The sequence below is a fragment of the Vidua macroura genome, chromosome 5 (genome assembly GCF_024509145.1).
Source record: "Vidua macroura isolate BioBank_ID:100142 chromosome 5, ASM2450914v1, whole genome shotgun sequence".
Classification (NCBI taxonomy): Eukaryota; Metazoa; Chordata; class Aves; order Passeriformes; family Viduidae; genus Vidua; species Vidua macroura.
Genome location: NC_071575.1, coordinates 49,579,787 through 49,595,429, shown reverse-complemented (window position 1 = coordinate 49,595,429; position 15,643 = coordinate 49,579,787). Strand labels below are relative to the sequence as shown.

Sequence of the window (15,643 nt, the reverse complement as noted above, 5' to 3'; positions counted from 1 at the left end):
AGAGGAAAAAAATAAATATTTGAAACTTAAAAGTGTGCAGAAATAAAAGTGTTTGATACTTAAGAGTAAGCATGACATACACAAAATTAGTATGTGAACTCAGAATACTTTCTCATCTTGGGACTTATGCTGCCATGTCACATGGATTTTTAAATTTCCACCTGATATACAGGCTTTAAAATGTGTGTTAATGACCTCTGGAACTGCTACTTAAACAGCAACTGGTATCATTAGAGAACTAATTCAAAGAGTGACATGATAGAGACATAATGAAAGAATTCATTACGCCATAGATAAATATATAGATAATTTGGAATACCTGGATTTTTTCATAGTTCACAAAATATCTAAGTAATACCTGAGGGCTATCTATTTCATTATTCATGTTTTCACTAAGAAGCATCTGTCTCATATATGTGGCAGCTGTACAAGTTAAGACAGCTATTCAAGTAATAATGGATTTGACTTGCAAGCAACCAACCAGTAGATTGATTGAAATTAAAGATCTACAGTAAAATAAAGTGTTTTGCCTCTTAAGAAAATATTGGACCAAAACACACATTCACCAGAGATTCTCTAGCCATTTTATCCTCTTCCAGAGATACACAGGACCATAAACCTGACTTCATCCATTAGTTAATTTATACATGTTTTCTGTCAGCATATTGGCACAATGCATTCAAAAGGTAGAGAAAAGTGCTGCTTAACAGACTTGAGTGATGTATTTGTTCTCACTGTTACACAGAATTGACTTCCACATTTTTTATCTCACGGTGTGATCCTTGGAGATGTCCTGTGCAGGGCTAAGAGTTGGACTCAATGATCCTCATGGGTCCTTTCCAACTCAGCTTATTCTGTGATTCTGTAACCTACCCCATAGTCACATATTGAGACTGAGATATTCCAGCATTAAAAATTTAAAGGTTACAGCTACATGAACAAAACCCCAAACCACAACAAACCAAACCCACTAAAGGTTGGATTCTGCAAACTCTTCTGTACATGCCGATAACTTCCTGTAACAAACAGAAAGCACAGCACAGCAAACACAAGGCACTGAGGTAAGTCCACTGTAGAAGTGAGGAGCAGCTAATCTGACTGTTACTCTATGAAACTATCTGTCCCTTGGTTTGTCATTAAACTTGATTAGAAAGACAAAATTACCATGCTAACTTGGTTACTTCAGGATTAACAGACACTTGTTATTTACTGAACTCATGTGCCTTGCAAGATAGAGCTCCAGAAGGGAGTTAAATAGGACAAGCAAGTCCTATCTCAGCAGTCACCATCCTGCACTTATTAATAACCAAGCAACCAGGCACAGTGTTATTCTGTGAGACAGAAAACATTGCCAGAATGATCGAAGCACTTTGAAAAGGCTTTCTGTTAAATCCTATTATCTTTTTACACTTCTTTGCACTTACACTTCAAATATGAGATGTACAGATCCTGCTGGAGGCTTCCCTATAATATATTGTAACTGTAATTTCACTGGAGTATGTAATTGTAGTGACTACAGTAATTAAAATCAACAACATGCAGAGCAGTTTGGATGACAGATATGTTAATTACTCCACTAATAGAAGACAGCTACAGACACAGGCATGAGCACATCTTCAGTGACAGGAAGAGAAAATATTTCTGAACACATCCAATAACCCTCTTTTCATCAAGTTTTCCTTAACATCAGGAGTTAAAAGTTATTTCCAGTAAACAGAAATGCCTTTTAAATATACTAAAACAAAACACAGTATCACAAAACACAATCTTCTAGTGGACAGTAAGTGTTCCTGAGCTGGAAACATCTGTGCATATAGATTTTAAGATGATTCACAATGAACAGCTGGCATCTGCAAGGAAGAGAAATGCAGTGAGATGTGCTAAGGCTCAGATACACCATGTGAGTCCTTTCTGCAGAAGCAATGGGATTTCTCAAAGAATGCTGTGCTCAAATCTGATCACCCATGGTCAAGAACAACAAAAGCAAACAGAAGGATTGGACTGTTTTTGTATCAAACCAAATGAAATAAAGACTGAGAGAAGATCCAACTGTTTCCTATGCAGATCCACATGGAACACCAGGAGAGAAGAAGGGTTGCTCAGGTAAAGGACAACACTGGCACAAGAATAGAGTTCAGAATTAAATTTAGGCCGCAGATTAAAAGGAAGTTCCTGCGAAATGAACATTTGAGGGCAATTTCCAGGTAGAACAACAGGGCAAAAAAACCAAATAATTCTAGGATGGAGCTTGCTCAGCTCATGGAAGGGGCAGTATCATGCAGGGAATGCAACAGCAGGGGCCCTGATTCATCCAGGAGGCCTCTTCCAGTACTATGCTCCTAGAGAGCAAGCAGCACTTGTTTGAGGATAATACTTATAGACCCCTAGCAATGGAAGAAATATATACCAATATTCATGTTTATCACAGAATCACAGAGTTGTTGGAATTGGAAGTGAGCTCTGGACATCATCTTGTCCAACTGAGACAGCCCTAACAGGTCCATGCCTGCTTGCTTTCAAAAACATTTTTCTTTTTGTTTGCTACATATTAGACCATAAGTATTTGGTCCTGCTATATGCAGGTCTATGACTAAAATACTTTAAAATAATTTTGGCTTCATCTCCAAAACTGCACCCTCATATTTTAGAGAGAGGCATAAACAATTATGTCTGGTAACAACTTGAATTTAGCAAGGGAATTGTGTCCAAACTAGCCCTAGGAGATATGTACTCTGTCAGAACCAAAGCGAAGTTTTAATACATGACTCTGTCCAGCTCTCTAAGCCATCTGGCAAAATATCTTCACATACTCTGTTTCCCACCCTCCTGTGATTACTTGTGGAGCTCCCACAATGTGCTGAAAGATGTGACTGCTATTCTGTTGTCAAATTCATCAGGACATTTTTGCCTAATAGAAATGGATATGTCAGTCTAGAAAAGACTCTCCTTTCTTATTGCTTGTATTGTAACACAGAATACAAAAATCTAGACCTACTTTATAAGCATTTTCTTTCAACAAGCCCCAATATGGGGAGGGCTAGGAAAGTGAATTCTTACTATTCATTTGCTTCTTAAGCAGTTGTTTGTGAGTCTGAACTGATGGAAAGATGCTATGGATATGCAGAGTGTGCCATATATCATCTGAAATGGTCATGGGATCTACTGTTCTTATCAATAGCAAATAAAACAAAAAAATTATGAATCTGGATATGGAATGATGCAACACTGCCTACCAAGTCAGCAGACGGCTCTAAACATGAGGAGACAGGCATGTTGCAATTGCTTTAGTCATTAATAAATTCAATAATGTAAGTCACTAATCACAAATTATTCTTTAGTTTGCACAGGTGGTAGGAAGAATTGCTTATAGATTGAAAGCATTCTAGCAAAGAAATATGTGCAGGCTGAATCACTGATGACAGAAGAGAGATGCAGTCATCTATAGAGACACAAACATTAAGAAAGAAAGTGAATTAAGCTGATACGAATGGTTAAAAACAAGAGTAACCTGATGGAAATCATTAAAGAAAACTTTGAGATGAACATCAGGGGAAAAACACTATCAAAAATATCTAATATTCCATTGGAACACTAATCACATTTTCCCATAAAATGTAGTAGAAAACATGCTGGAGGGAGCACAACTATGAATATGGTGCTTATGAAAACCAGTTCTGATTCTCTGTACTTTTGGCATTCTTTCTCAGTAGTGGGAAACACCCCAATCAAACATACATAGCCCCTATGTTACAATGGGAAAACCACAAGTCTTATTTTGCCATAACCACAACTAAAACTTACACTATTCAGATACGGAAAGAGTTACAACTGCTGATTTTAAACATTTCATCTACCACTCTTGCTGACAAGCATATCGGTGACCAAGCAAGTGTCAGCCACTTTAACTTAACCGAGTTCAATCCTAAATGCCTGTAGAGGGGAAAAAATAATTTCTGCTTAAGAAAGTTAAAGAGAGCAAGACTAGTATAATTACTTTAGACTTCTTGTGCTTTTGCACAAATAGGCAAAACAAAAAATGCCACAGAATCATATGGCAAAAAAAAAGAAACCAGATGGTATGAACAGACACAAACTGTTGCTGAAACCTAGCTGAAGTGACAAGTGATTTTGATATGGAGTGAAGAAATCAGTTATTGCAAGAAGAAGCTGGAAAAGATGTGATAGGAACAAAGACAAAATATTCTTTCGATATTACTGTTACACAAACTGGAGGTCTTGATTTGTGTCTCTTGGAGAAGGTAGATTAGGTTTTGGCATAACCATAACTAAAAGGAACTTTCTCTTATTATATCTCTTTCAAAGAAACAAAAGGGTTATAAAATACTGTATATGAGGGAATGGCCACTTCCCTGTTGCCACTTGCTACATCTTTAACTCTGAAGAATTCTCTTCACTGCACTTAGAATGCCTACCCAGTTAGCTCCATCAGGTAGAATATCTTCAAAATGTCAAATACAAACGCGGCAAGTAATGAAACTATCTACAAAACCCCTGGAGACCATAGCTAATGTAACTGAAGGCTACATGCAATTGCTCCATCAAACTGCAACTCTCTACAAAAGGACTGCCTTCAATATGAACAGAATTTACATGCAAAATCTGTAAGGACATTAAAAAAATGGGAAAGAAGGGGGCAGAGAAAAGACAGTAGCCCTGAACTGGCTACATTTTAGCAGAAGTCACTTCTCTGTGTTAACTGTTAGGATTTCACTAAATTAGAAGTATTCCAAGAAAAAGAAGTCTCTGTTTCTGAAGTTGTCTTCAGTTGCAAGAGGTAGCTGGGGGTGTGTACTCTATTGCCATCTATTAGAACCAGGTGGGGCAGTTATCTGCTGTTAATGGGCCACCTGTTAGAACCAGGTAGGGCAATTTTCTTTCTCTTCCACAACCAATCCTCCCTCTGGGAAATATCTTCTGTTAATGGACCATTGAGTGTCACTGCATGACTGATAAAATTACACCATCCATTGGGAGATGCTCTGCCCAGGGGGAGGAGCCAAGCATTCCTACCTGGATATAATCTGAGATTTGGAACACCTGAGGTACCATTTTCCCACTGGATTCCCAGAGGAGCAGCCTTTGCCCACTGGATTCCCAGAGGAAGACCAGCCCCATCTACACCACTGCTGGACCCTCACAGGAAACCTACACCCTTTCTACAGGATCACTGCTCCAACAGAACCACACCTGTCACTCCAGGTGGATTGAAGCCACCATCTAATCAAACTGCTACCAACACCCTGACCAACAGGGTGCTAGGTTGTATTTTGACTCTGTCTGTGGTTTTTTTTTATATTATTGCATTTGTATTTTTAATTTTCTTATTAAAGAACTGTTATTCCTATGCCTATATCTTTGCCTGAGACCCCCTTAATTTCAAAATTATAATAATTTGGAAGGAAGGGGTTTACATTTTCCATTTTAAGGGATGTGCCTGCCTTCCTTAGCAGACACCTGTCTTTTCAAACCAAGACAAAAGTGTTTCTTCTAAGGCCTGCATTTTGATATAACACTAATTTCAAGCCGGATTCTGCCTGAGCAAGCTGTTACCAAACAGAAAAGTGTCAAAGCATAGAGCAGAATGGGATCTTTTGTATTTAAGCCCCATTTCCTTTCTATGTGTCCTTTGCTCTAAAATACTGTCTCAAGTGAACTCTGCATTTGGGACTCTGGCATGGAAACATGGTCTTTCTCCTTCTCATTAGGAGGAATGTGAGAGAAGGCTCTGTTTAAGGTGTTCATCCTGCAAACCAGAAGGCTTTTAGTCTCTCTGGAAAACAGTGTACTTTTAAAAAATGAAAGCAAGGACAGGTTTAGAGAGGAACCATTGCATCACTAAGATTAAACACAGAGGCATCCATTCTTTCTAAACCTGACTTTAGATTGCCAGAACACAGTGCCCAGGTTATCACTTAATATCTGTTAAAGCAACTGGCTACCCAGGGAAATTAATAAATCAGTTGTTCCAAGCATCACTACAGGCAGACCAACTCCCCCAGCCATAACTATTTCTGTTGTAAATAACATGGATATGTGTTAAATCAGAGCCAAAAATATTTTCAGAATTCAACAGTATTTAGGTCATCCTCACTCTATTGACAGACATTGAACTCTGAAACCATAATGATGTAGCTCAGCAACAGTGCATGCTGTTCCACTAATGAGACCCTTTTTCCATGAATAATGAGTATGGACATCAGCTCTGTTGCCAGGTACATAATATAAACACAATTTAACACATGGCTTTTGGTAAAGCAGTGCATCTGCTTGCAGAGGCTGAGGTTTCACATGATGTGGTCCAACATTTCAGCCCAGGGTGGGAGCAGACTGCTCAAGGAAATAATTTGTTCATATGTTATCAAAATACAATAAATCAGGTTTGGTCTTAGTCAAAAAAAAAAAAAAGCAGCAGAGTGGGACCAAAAGAAACTGCAGATAGGAAAGTATAAATGAATTCAGTGTTTTATATTCCAATAAATCTTACAACACGTGAAGCTGATGAGTTCTAAAATGAGCTGAGATTCCCTGAGACAGGCCTTCTGAGACTCATGAACTGTAAGGGTTATACTGGTTGAGCCTGTGTTTGCTGAGTCCTTTTGCAAACCTAGTACATACATACACCATACCAAAGTGTGAGCTGAAGCCGCCTGTGCTCAAACAGCCAAAGTAAGAATTTTTAAAAGTCTCATTTGTTCTGACTCTATCATATGCTTTTGAGAAAATGAAACACGCTTTCCATTTTTATCAGCTTCCATGACACAAAGTGCTACCATGGTATTGTTTAAAATCAGGGATCAGTGCTTTTTAGTATGCCAAAGAAGAGCTCACACTGGAGTTTAGTCTTGAGATTTGAGAATACAGGCTTAATACCCTGTTCTGTCACAATTCTGCTATTTCCCAGGACTATTACCTCATAACTACATTGAAGACTAGAGGGTGCCAACATACTGTGTTGCCTGGGGAATGAAAACCAGCATTTCTACTTATTTGCATTTTAGCATGGCAAAATAAAGAACATAGGAATCTATCCCAGTGTCACAGGAATTACTGAAATACAAGAAGATATTAGAAAGACTCTGATGTTACCACTTTAACTGCCAGTTTCTTCAATCAGACTAAGTACGACCAAGATCTCTTTCAGAGTCATTACTGCTACTGAATGTCAGTATTCAAGGGCCTGGGTGACATTTTGATCTCTGCTTAGAATGATTTGACTCCAAAAAGAGTTGAAAACATTCCAGACTGGACTGGTAGGAGTGATTATCACTAATGTCGCTTGTAATCAAGTGCTTATTTATATTCTTTTTTTTTTAAATAGCCTTCAAGTTTCAAGACCCAGAGCTCCAGCAGCTGTGATTTGAATATGAAAAGAGTTGCAGTGCTGCACAAACTAATGTTTACTGAAAAACAAAACAAGATAATACAAAATGTTCACCTAGTCTTCTGAGCTTTCTAAGGTTTCTCAATAAGAAATGAAGTCTGCTACTCACTAGACTGCTATGAAGTTAAATCAATGTTCTCTTCCACGCTACTAAGTCAACAATCACAGCTAAGTCCATGGGGGAACTGATAATCTTTTCTTCAGAAAAGGTTTGAATAGCATGCAATAACAATTCTGCAGAACCTAAACAGTCATTCTTTAAACATCAACAGAAAACAAAGAAAGCACAGGGGAACTGCTAGTGAGTGCCATCACCCTGTACAATAATTTCAGCATGGGTTGGCAGAAAAAACACACATTATTTAATCTTTGGATAAAGGATCGTGTAAGGGCATGTATGAAGCTCATGACTATCAATTTAACTACAGTGTTTCCTAAATGTTAGTAGTTTGACCTAAATATATTTTTTCTGTGTGTATCACCTAGAGAAAATACAAATACATATTTGAACTTACCATCATACTTTGCTAAGACTGCCTGGACATCTGCATATGCTTGCAGCTCCAACAAAGCCTCTAGCAGGTTTTCGTGGATGTTGAACATACTGAGCAGGGGAAACTCCTTCATCAACTACAAACAATAACATATGAAAAGGTTAGATTATTAAAATGGAGAAGGGTTTCTTATTCAAAATGCATTGAAATAGACAACACCAAGTTAAAACTCCTCAGTTCCCCTTGCTCTTAATTCTTTCCCAAAGCTCACTATTATCTCAGAAATTTCTGAGCTTATAATGGATACAAGGTCAGGTTCTTGTCAAGACATGCTTGTATAGGATGTAATTAGTCAAATCCAACAACCCAGCTATCTGAACACATAACTCTCCTTCAATGAATAGGCTTCTTCAAAGTGAAAAACAGTTATTGTTCTGGGGAAGAATCTTCACCAGTGTACCACCAGTGTATCAGTAGTATGTAATCCAGCACCTCTCTGGTAAAACCATAAAATACATTGAAAAACCACAATAATCAAATTAGGGATGTTACATATCTACTTACATAGAGAAGCTTACATATATGCAGCCATATTATCAAGTATATGATACCAAGATTTGTAATTGTTAGTACTTAAGAACACAATTGCAACTGTGGCTGCCAATAAAAAAAAAAAAAAAAAAAAAAAAAAAGAGAAGGAGGGAAAAGAAAAGACAGCAACAATAGGAAAGGTAAAGCTTATGCAAATCAAACACCGTAACTAAGGAATAGATCTTGCATGACAAACTGAGTGAAATATGGAGTTAAAATAATCCATTCTTTTCACATGTAAGTGCCTTTACTTTATGAACTAAGCCATTGGGAGATACCAGGAATTTGTTTCTAGATATCCTCAGTTTCAGTATCTGCATAGATTCAAATGGCTGAAGTTGATACTCAATTGCATCTCTTTTTTTAAGTCACACCTATAAGAACCACACCTGTTTTTTACTGCAGAATTGATTAAACAATATTTTTTTATTGTCAGAGTGATTCTCTAAAGAACTGAAGTGTTGAAAGATCCTTGGTTCCTTGTGTCCCCTTTATGGTTGTTTAACTGCTTTCGTGATGTAGAATCAGCAAAAAAAGGTCCCTGACAGTGAAGAACTGGGGTAACTGATATTACCACTGCTTCTCAGGAATTTGCAGGGAAACACTAAAATTTACAATCTCTCTGATAGGGTTCATGAGAACAGAAATACTGTAACAAGCCAAGTAAAGAATATGATTCAAGGTCAGCCTTGCTCTATTTGAAAATAGTAAGCCAGATCTGAAAACTCTGACACTTAATAAACCTACCTTTCAAGATGTAAACACCAAAACTCATGAGAACCAGCAAATCTTCATCTTACAAACAGATAAGATAAAAGTAAAAAGGATTGAAATGAGGGATGGATATTCACCAAGAACTTAAAAAAAAAGAGAAAAAGGTAATGCACTGGAGCTTCTTCACTCTGTTAAGAAGGAGACCTTAACAGGTGAACAGAGAAGCAAAGCACAGAAAAATTTCTTTCTTGTGAAATGGTCTGGTATAAGCTAATGGAAGAACTATTCTGCCCTTAAGACTCTTAAATTTGTCTGTCTGGAATAGCATTGACTTTGCTGCAGTTTGAGGATTATTAGATGATGAAAGGTAAGAATGGCAGTGTTATGTTTAATGGATTGTATACATTTCTGGTGAGAGTCAGGATCACTGAGAAAGCAGCTGAAAGAGGTCACTGAACTTTTCATGTTAATGGCATGGGGATGGCCATAAACTCCTGGTTTCATTTGTAGGAGCTGAACCCGTGAAAAAGAGCACAAACAAAGCTGCATAGTTTGCAAGCTTTTCTCCTCCATTAAAAAAAAAAAAGACCACAGATCTTGAGATCTTGATGCTTATGTAGGTTAAGTGGAAGGGTTTGAGAATAAAATAAAAAGTTTAAGTCGTTGTTCATGAAGAGAAGTAAGTGCAGGTAAAAATTCACATAGTTGGATTCATTAGTTAAAGATCCATCATTAAGTCTACTTCTCTTCTTTCTTGTCCTTACTCACTACTGGATTTTTAAGAGAGGAAGCTACTATTTGGCAGGAAAGAGCATGACAGAATCTGGCTCTACATAAATGTGATTTAAAGTTCAAAATGAACATCTTGCAAAGAAACCTCTCTAAGGGATTAAGAAAGATTATCCCTGCTCATTGAGAATGAATAATGGCTGGCAAAATAACATTCCCTCCATCAGTGAAGAGAAGGGAAGAGCTGCTAGTTATAGATGTACTCTGGCCAGTAAAAGCTCTTACTGTGGTTCTCCGCCTCTCACTGACATCACTCACTGATTAATTTTTTTGCTATTTTAATTAGGTTCTGTCAGAGTGATAAAGCCTTTCTCAGACAGCAGAGGAGTAAAGGTCACTGTCTGGACTGCCAGGCCTCCAAACTGAAAAGTGTTAATAAAGGTTTCATCTGGGAAAGATCAAGCGTTAAGAAGTCCAACCCAGTAAGTAATATTTAACTCAGTTAATACTGTAGCCTCAAAAATAAAACACCTCTAAGTGACCACTCAGCTATTTGAACACTGACTGTGCATAAATGACAGCATGTTTGCTATTAAAAAAAAGAAAAAGAAGACATGAACTCATTTTTCTGTCATATCTGGATGTAGAGTTACTATTTCTCACTGCACATAATTTCCAATCACAGTAAAAATTTATTTACTGAGAAACTTGCCAGAAAATAAAGCCACTTGGATGGAAGAATATTATGACAGGTCATCTTTCAGGTCTCATAGTGAAAACAAACACTGGGAAAGAAAAAACTGCCACACAGGTCTGGTGACTGGTTAGGGAAGGCCACATACTGGGTCATGCTGAGGAGCAGTGGGAGCAGACTGAGCTTGCTCCCCTCCCTAGCAGATGGAGGGGGAGCTGGTTCATACTCCACACAGAGATGTAAAGATGGGCACATTATTCCCAAACACAAGATAAAAAACACTCCCTTGAGTTCCCCAGATCCATACATCATTGAGCTCTCATTGGCCTCCAGTTTCAGAGGCATGGACATCCCTTTGCACCTAAAAATTTATTTTCTGCAAAGTTACAGACCAGTATTTGCCAAATCATTTGGCTTATAAATTTAAATTATTTTTACTTCTTCACTGTAACCTGAGAAATTTATTTGAGTGGCAGGCACTGCACTTGAAGACAAGATGAAGGCTCTGCTATTATCTTTCTCCACACCTTCAGACCTCAAGAGACAGCCATCAAATTCAGCACTCAAGATTTTCTGAGCCGCAGAGCCACTAGAGTATTTCACATATGCACTACTTAGGACTAATAATGCCATTGTAAAATTCAAGTTAGTTGGTTTCTTGGCTGGCATTAAAGAGAAGTGTTCCACTGAGCTAAACTAATTTTTGCACCATGTGAAAACAGACACCACATGGCTAAAAAAGTATTCCCTTCTTACAACATTCAAATGGCTGTTGAACATGTCATGCCAAATCTATGTTCATAAGGATTTTACTTGGAACTTCTATTGGTCAAAATATTTACTGGCAATCAAAGTCAGACCTGGAGCTGGGTTAGTACATATTCTGTTCCAATTGCTCTGTGTGTTTAGGGGAAAATAGGTACAGGTGTAAAAAGTGGAGCTGCTTTTCTTTGAAAGAGTCATTAGGTACACTGCAAATATACAGAAAAGGTAACTTTTGCAGGTAATTCAGTTTTAATTTTTTAGATAAATAATATTTTGGGAATATAAGTTTGCAGAAAAATTCTGGAAGTCTGACACAATCTGAACATAACTGAACACTAGGCCCAGAGGCACCCTATTCCCAGACTCACTTCAATTCACATTACAGGGTGTAGGTTCAATGATTTTGTAATAGATATGAAAAAATGATGATTGGAAAAAATGCTTTATGGTACAAAGAAATCCACATCTGATTTCTTGGATGAGGAACAATTTTTATCTCCCAAAGAACATTTATTGAAGAAGATTCCCTAACTGAGAGTATTTCATTTACTGGCATTTTCATTTAGATCTAATTTTTAAAACATTTTCAAGGAATGTAGCTTTAATGTCTGCATCCATTATTCTCCCTGTGACAACATTAACATCATGAATCAATTAACCAAGAAACATTATTTGTGTAGAAACCCACTGTAACCTCCAGCTTATGTCTACAACTAGACGTCAGGACTCAAGGGAATACAAAGGTGGACAAACGAGTAATATTATGTACAACCTGCTGCTGACACATTTGTTCTCCATTTCATTACGATTGTATGCATGGTCACAAATTTTATGGGCAGGGCATGCACTGTACTCCTATCTTCTCCACAAACAAACAGTAACATTAGTCAGATTAATGTATTCAACTGAATGCATTTATAAAAAGGAAATGTGAATTTATCTCAAAATAAAGAAACAACAAGAAAACATGGGATATTCAGTGCAAACTGTGAAAGTGTCACAACCTTAATTACTAGTGCATATGTTTCTGCAGTGGGTATCTGAAATGGAAAACTCTGTCTCCTAAAAAAAATGACTGAGGCTGACATCTTTCAGGTGCAGCCGTCCACCAAAACTGAAGGACCAAACTGGATACATCCATACTTGGCTATATCCAAGTATGGCTAGCACTGGCATTTTCACAAGTGCTTTGCATAAACTGCTTTTTGGTATATGACCTATAATCTGTTAACTGAACAAGGCAGGAAAGGTAAAACTCCAGGCCATCTCTGAGTAGAAAAACAGAAGTTTCCATTTCTCTGAGCTTCATTGTCTGCAGATGACCTTTCAGATGTCTAAGCTCTGACTGAAGCTCACCCTGGGCTTGAGGCATTGGCAACATGTCACTCCATGTTGACCTTTTGATGTCTAATTAGATACACTAACTCTTGAGCTGCTCTCCTGGGCAGCTCACCTGGCAAGGACAGAAGGGCAGAAACACTGTCAGCAGACTACAGTGAGCACACAGAAAGCCTCTCTCAACAACATCACATGCTTAAAAACGAGTCTAACTCATGGTCCTAAAAGCACAACTCATTCCACCACTGTCTCTTTATGACTGGGATTCATGTGATAAAAGCACATCATACCTCTTGGAGTTAGAAAAGTATCTAAAATACACTGGACCTACCTGAATTAAATTTCTGCTTTAAATTATAGCAGAAGTAGGATTCTGTCAATTCACTAATTCCTTTAAGTGCTGCATTGCTTTCGGTAAATGATCACTGTTTAGTTTGGAAGCAGCTCTACAGCTACTCTTTTACAGCTCAGAGAGGATAGCAGCTAAGAAACCAAATCCATCAGATCCTGTTGCTTTGAAGCTTGGAAATGACTAGCAGTAGGATCCTTGTACATTACTCATATGTGGAATTCAGGAAATTTGATAACTTCAGAATGTCAGAAAAGAGACCCAGATCCAGTTCACACTAACTCCGGGATGGCATGGGTTTATAATTTGCCAACATTCCATTTTAAACTTGAATTTAGACCTAGTGCTGCATAATATTCAAAGATAATACAACTTACCTTCAATGTAGGATTAACAATGAGTAAATGAAGTGAAAAATAATCTTACTAAATATGCAGACTCTAAGGAAATACGTTAGAGCATGCAGCCTTTTTGTTCTCTCTTAATTGGAGGATTAAAGTGTTTAGAGTATGACAAGTTCTTTAAGGAATACAATTATGAAAATGCTGTTATTTGGATTATGCTGTAAAAAATTAATGTATTTCAGGAATAAAGGGAATTTTAAAGACAGATGTGGCATGAACCCAGAAGAGCACAAGTTGTTCCAGATTTTATACTTACTAATAAACAATCATGTTCTATAAAACATGTAACAGTTCTAAATTATAAAAATGTTTGTTACATCAAACATTAGTAACTTTATAAAGCATGAAAATGCAGTCATTACTCACAGTCCAGCTGAAAAAAAAAATTCCTTTATTTGCATCACAGATTCACAGGATGTTTTGGCTTAGAAAGGACCTTACAGATCATCTAGTTCCAACCCCCCTGCTGAGGGGGATACCTTCTACTAGAAACAACCTGCTCATGAAAATTCATATTAAATACATCTAATTCTCTCTGAAAGTAAAAGTGGCTACTAAGAGGTGGAAAAAGCAGTAGACAGAAGCACAATTAATCCTTGAAAGAACATGCCATAGTACTTTTCCCAGAAACTTATGTATTTTTAGAAGTGGATTTTTAGTGAAATTAAAGTGAGAAAATTATCTAGGAGCTCAAAAATAAGCTAGGAGATTCAAGAGAGATGGAAGACTATAACTGAAGTACTACCCAAGTCTCTGAATATGGAGTGATGCAAGATGGTGGACAAAAAGGAGTCCAGGGCTCCCACCAAGACTATGTGACTGATTTCTATCTTAATAGAACAACAATGCTGGAAATCTGTAATTTACATGAGAAACATTATTGTCAGTTTACATAGCAGTCACCAAATTTCTAGCTTTTGAGAGTTCTGGGCAGAATCACAGAATTAAGACTACAAGTGAGGGGTCTGAATCATGTGAAGATAAAGGAAGGGATAAACATCATTAGGGGAATCACAGAAGTCTCCATTTTAAGAGCCCACTGAAATGAGGGCTATTTCAACTTGCTCTGCGCACTTAGCACACCATGTGAATGTGTGACCAACCAAACTGTATTTGAATACAGAGACATATGAAAATGTTAAAATTGGCATTTGTCACGTGCCATTATTGCAGTGCTTGTTGATCAGAAAAACAATTAACTGAAGATATCACTGTGTGGTGGACATTGGCAAAAATATATGTAAAAGTATAGTAGTAGTAAAGAATAGTAAAATCTATGGGATAACACTTGATCTCATTGAACTAAGTACCTTCCCATCATATTTTAACAAATGGTACTTGAAACAACTGCTACAGATGTTAATAAAACTAGAATCCCACTCATGGCAGAGCAGCCTGCCTAACCTGACCTGTGTAACACAAGCCAAAGAGTCTGACTCACTAATCCTTGCCTCAAGCACAGAAGCATTTGGGAGAGACAGACAGCAGCTGTCAATGCAAGTAGCTGCAAGAAATTGTGTTGTTAAGTTGCTAGGGATCATAACATCTTTATTAGAAATATGTATGCTGTTTCACACAACTTAATAATTTGATGTGCAGAACACTATTCTGGCTACATATTACTTACTCAAGAAGTAATCAGCAATGCACACAAGAACACAGAATTCGATAGAATATTGAATGGAAATCCTTATTCAAAGCTCAGCAAAATAAGTTGCCAAGAAAGTATCCTAGATTTGCAGAACTATCACGCCAGCAAAAATCAGTAATACAACTGATCAGAAAAAGATAAAAACCCAACCTACCCATATCATTAAAATTGATTTAGTGTGGTTAAGTACCCTTTCAAACCCTTCAAGTGACATAACCTCTTAAACTATTTCAGATGCTTAGGGCAGCCCAACTGTTTACAGAATTTTTCATGCAGCCAATGGATAAGCATGCAGCATTCTTGACAATACAAGCTGCGTAGGTGTCCTCTGTGGCATAAAACACACATTTAGTGACTGCAGGTGAGCACCAAGATGCACACAAAAACACATTCAGCTGAAATATCCTCAGCAAGGTTCTCAGAGCTAAATACATAGAAGCAGACTTCTAGGTCCTTTATTGTGATCTAAACAGTAGTTTCTCAGCAGATATGATTGAAACTAGAAATAAAAT

General features: G+C 37.5%; 1 protein-coding gene across 3 annotated transcripts in view; it reads right to left on the bottom strand.

The window, feature by feature from the left end:
- Positions 1 to 15,643, bottom strand: part of ST7 (suppression of tumorigenicity 7) — a 133,173-nt gene that overhangs the window by 18,241 nt on the left and 99,289 nt on the right. For all 3 annotated transcript variants that reach the window (XM_053978197.1, XM_053978199.1, XM_053978198.1), the window contains exon 9: positions 7,918 to 8,032. In XM_053978197.1, the coding sequence (XP_053834172.1) occupies positions 7,918 to 8,032 (115 nt within the window). The remainder of the gene's footprint in view (positions 1 to 7,917; positions 8,033 to 15,643) is intronic.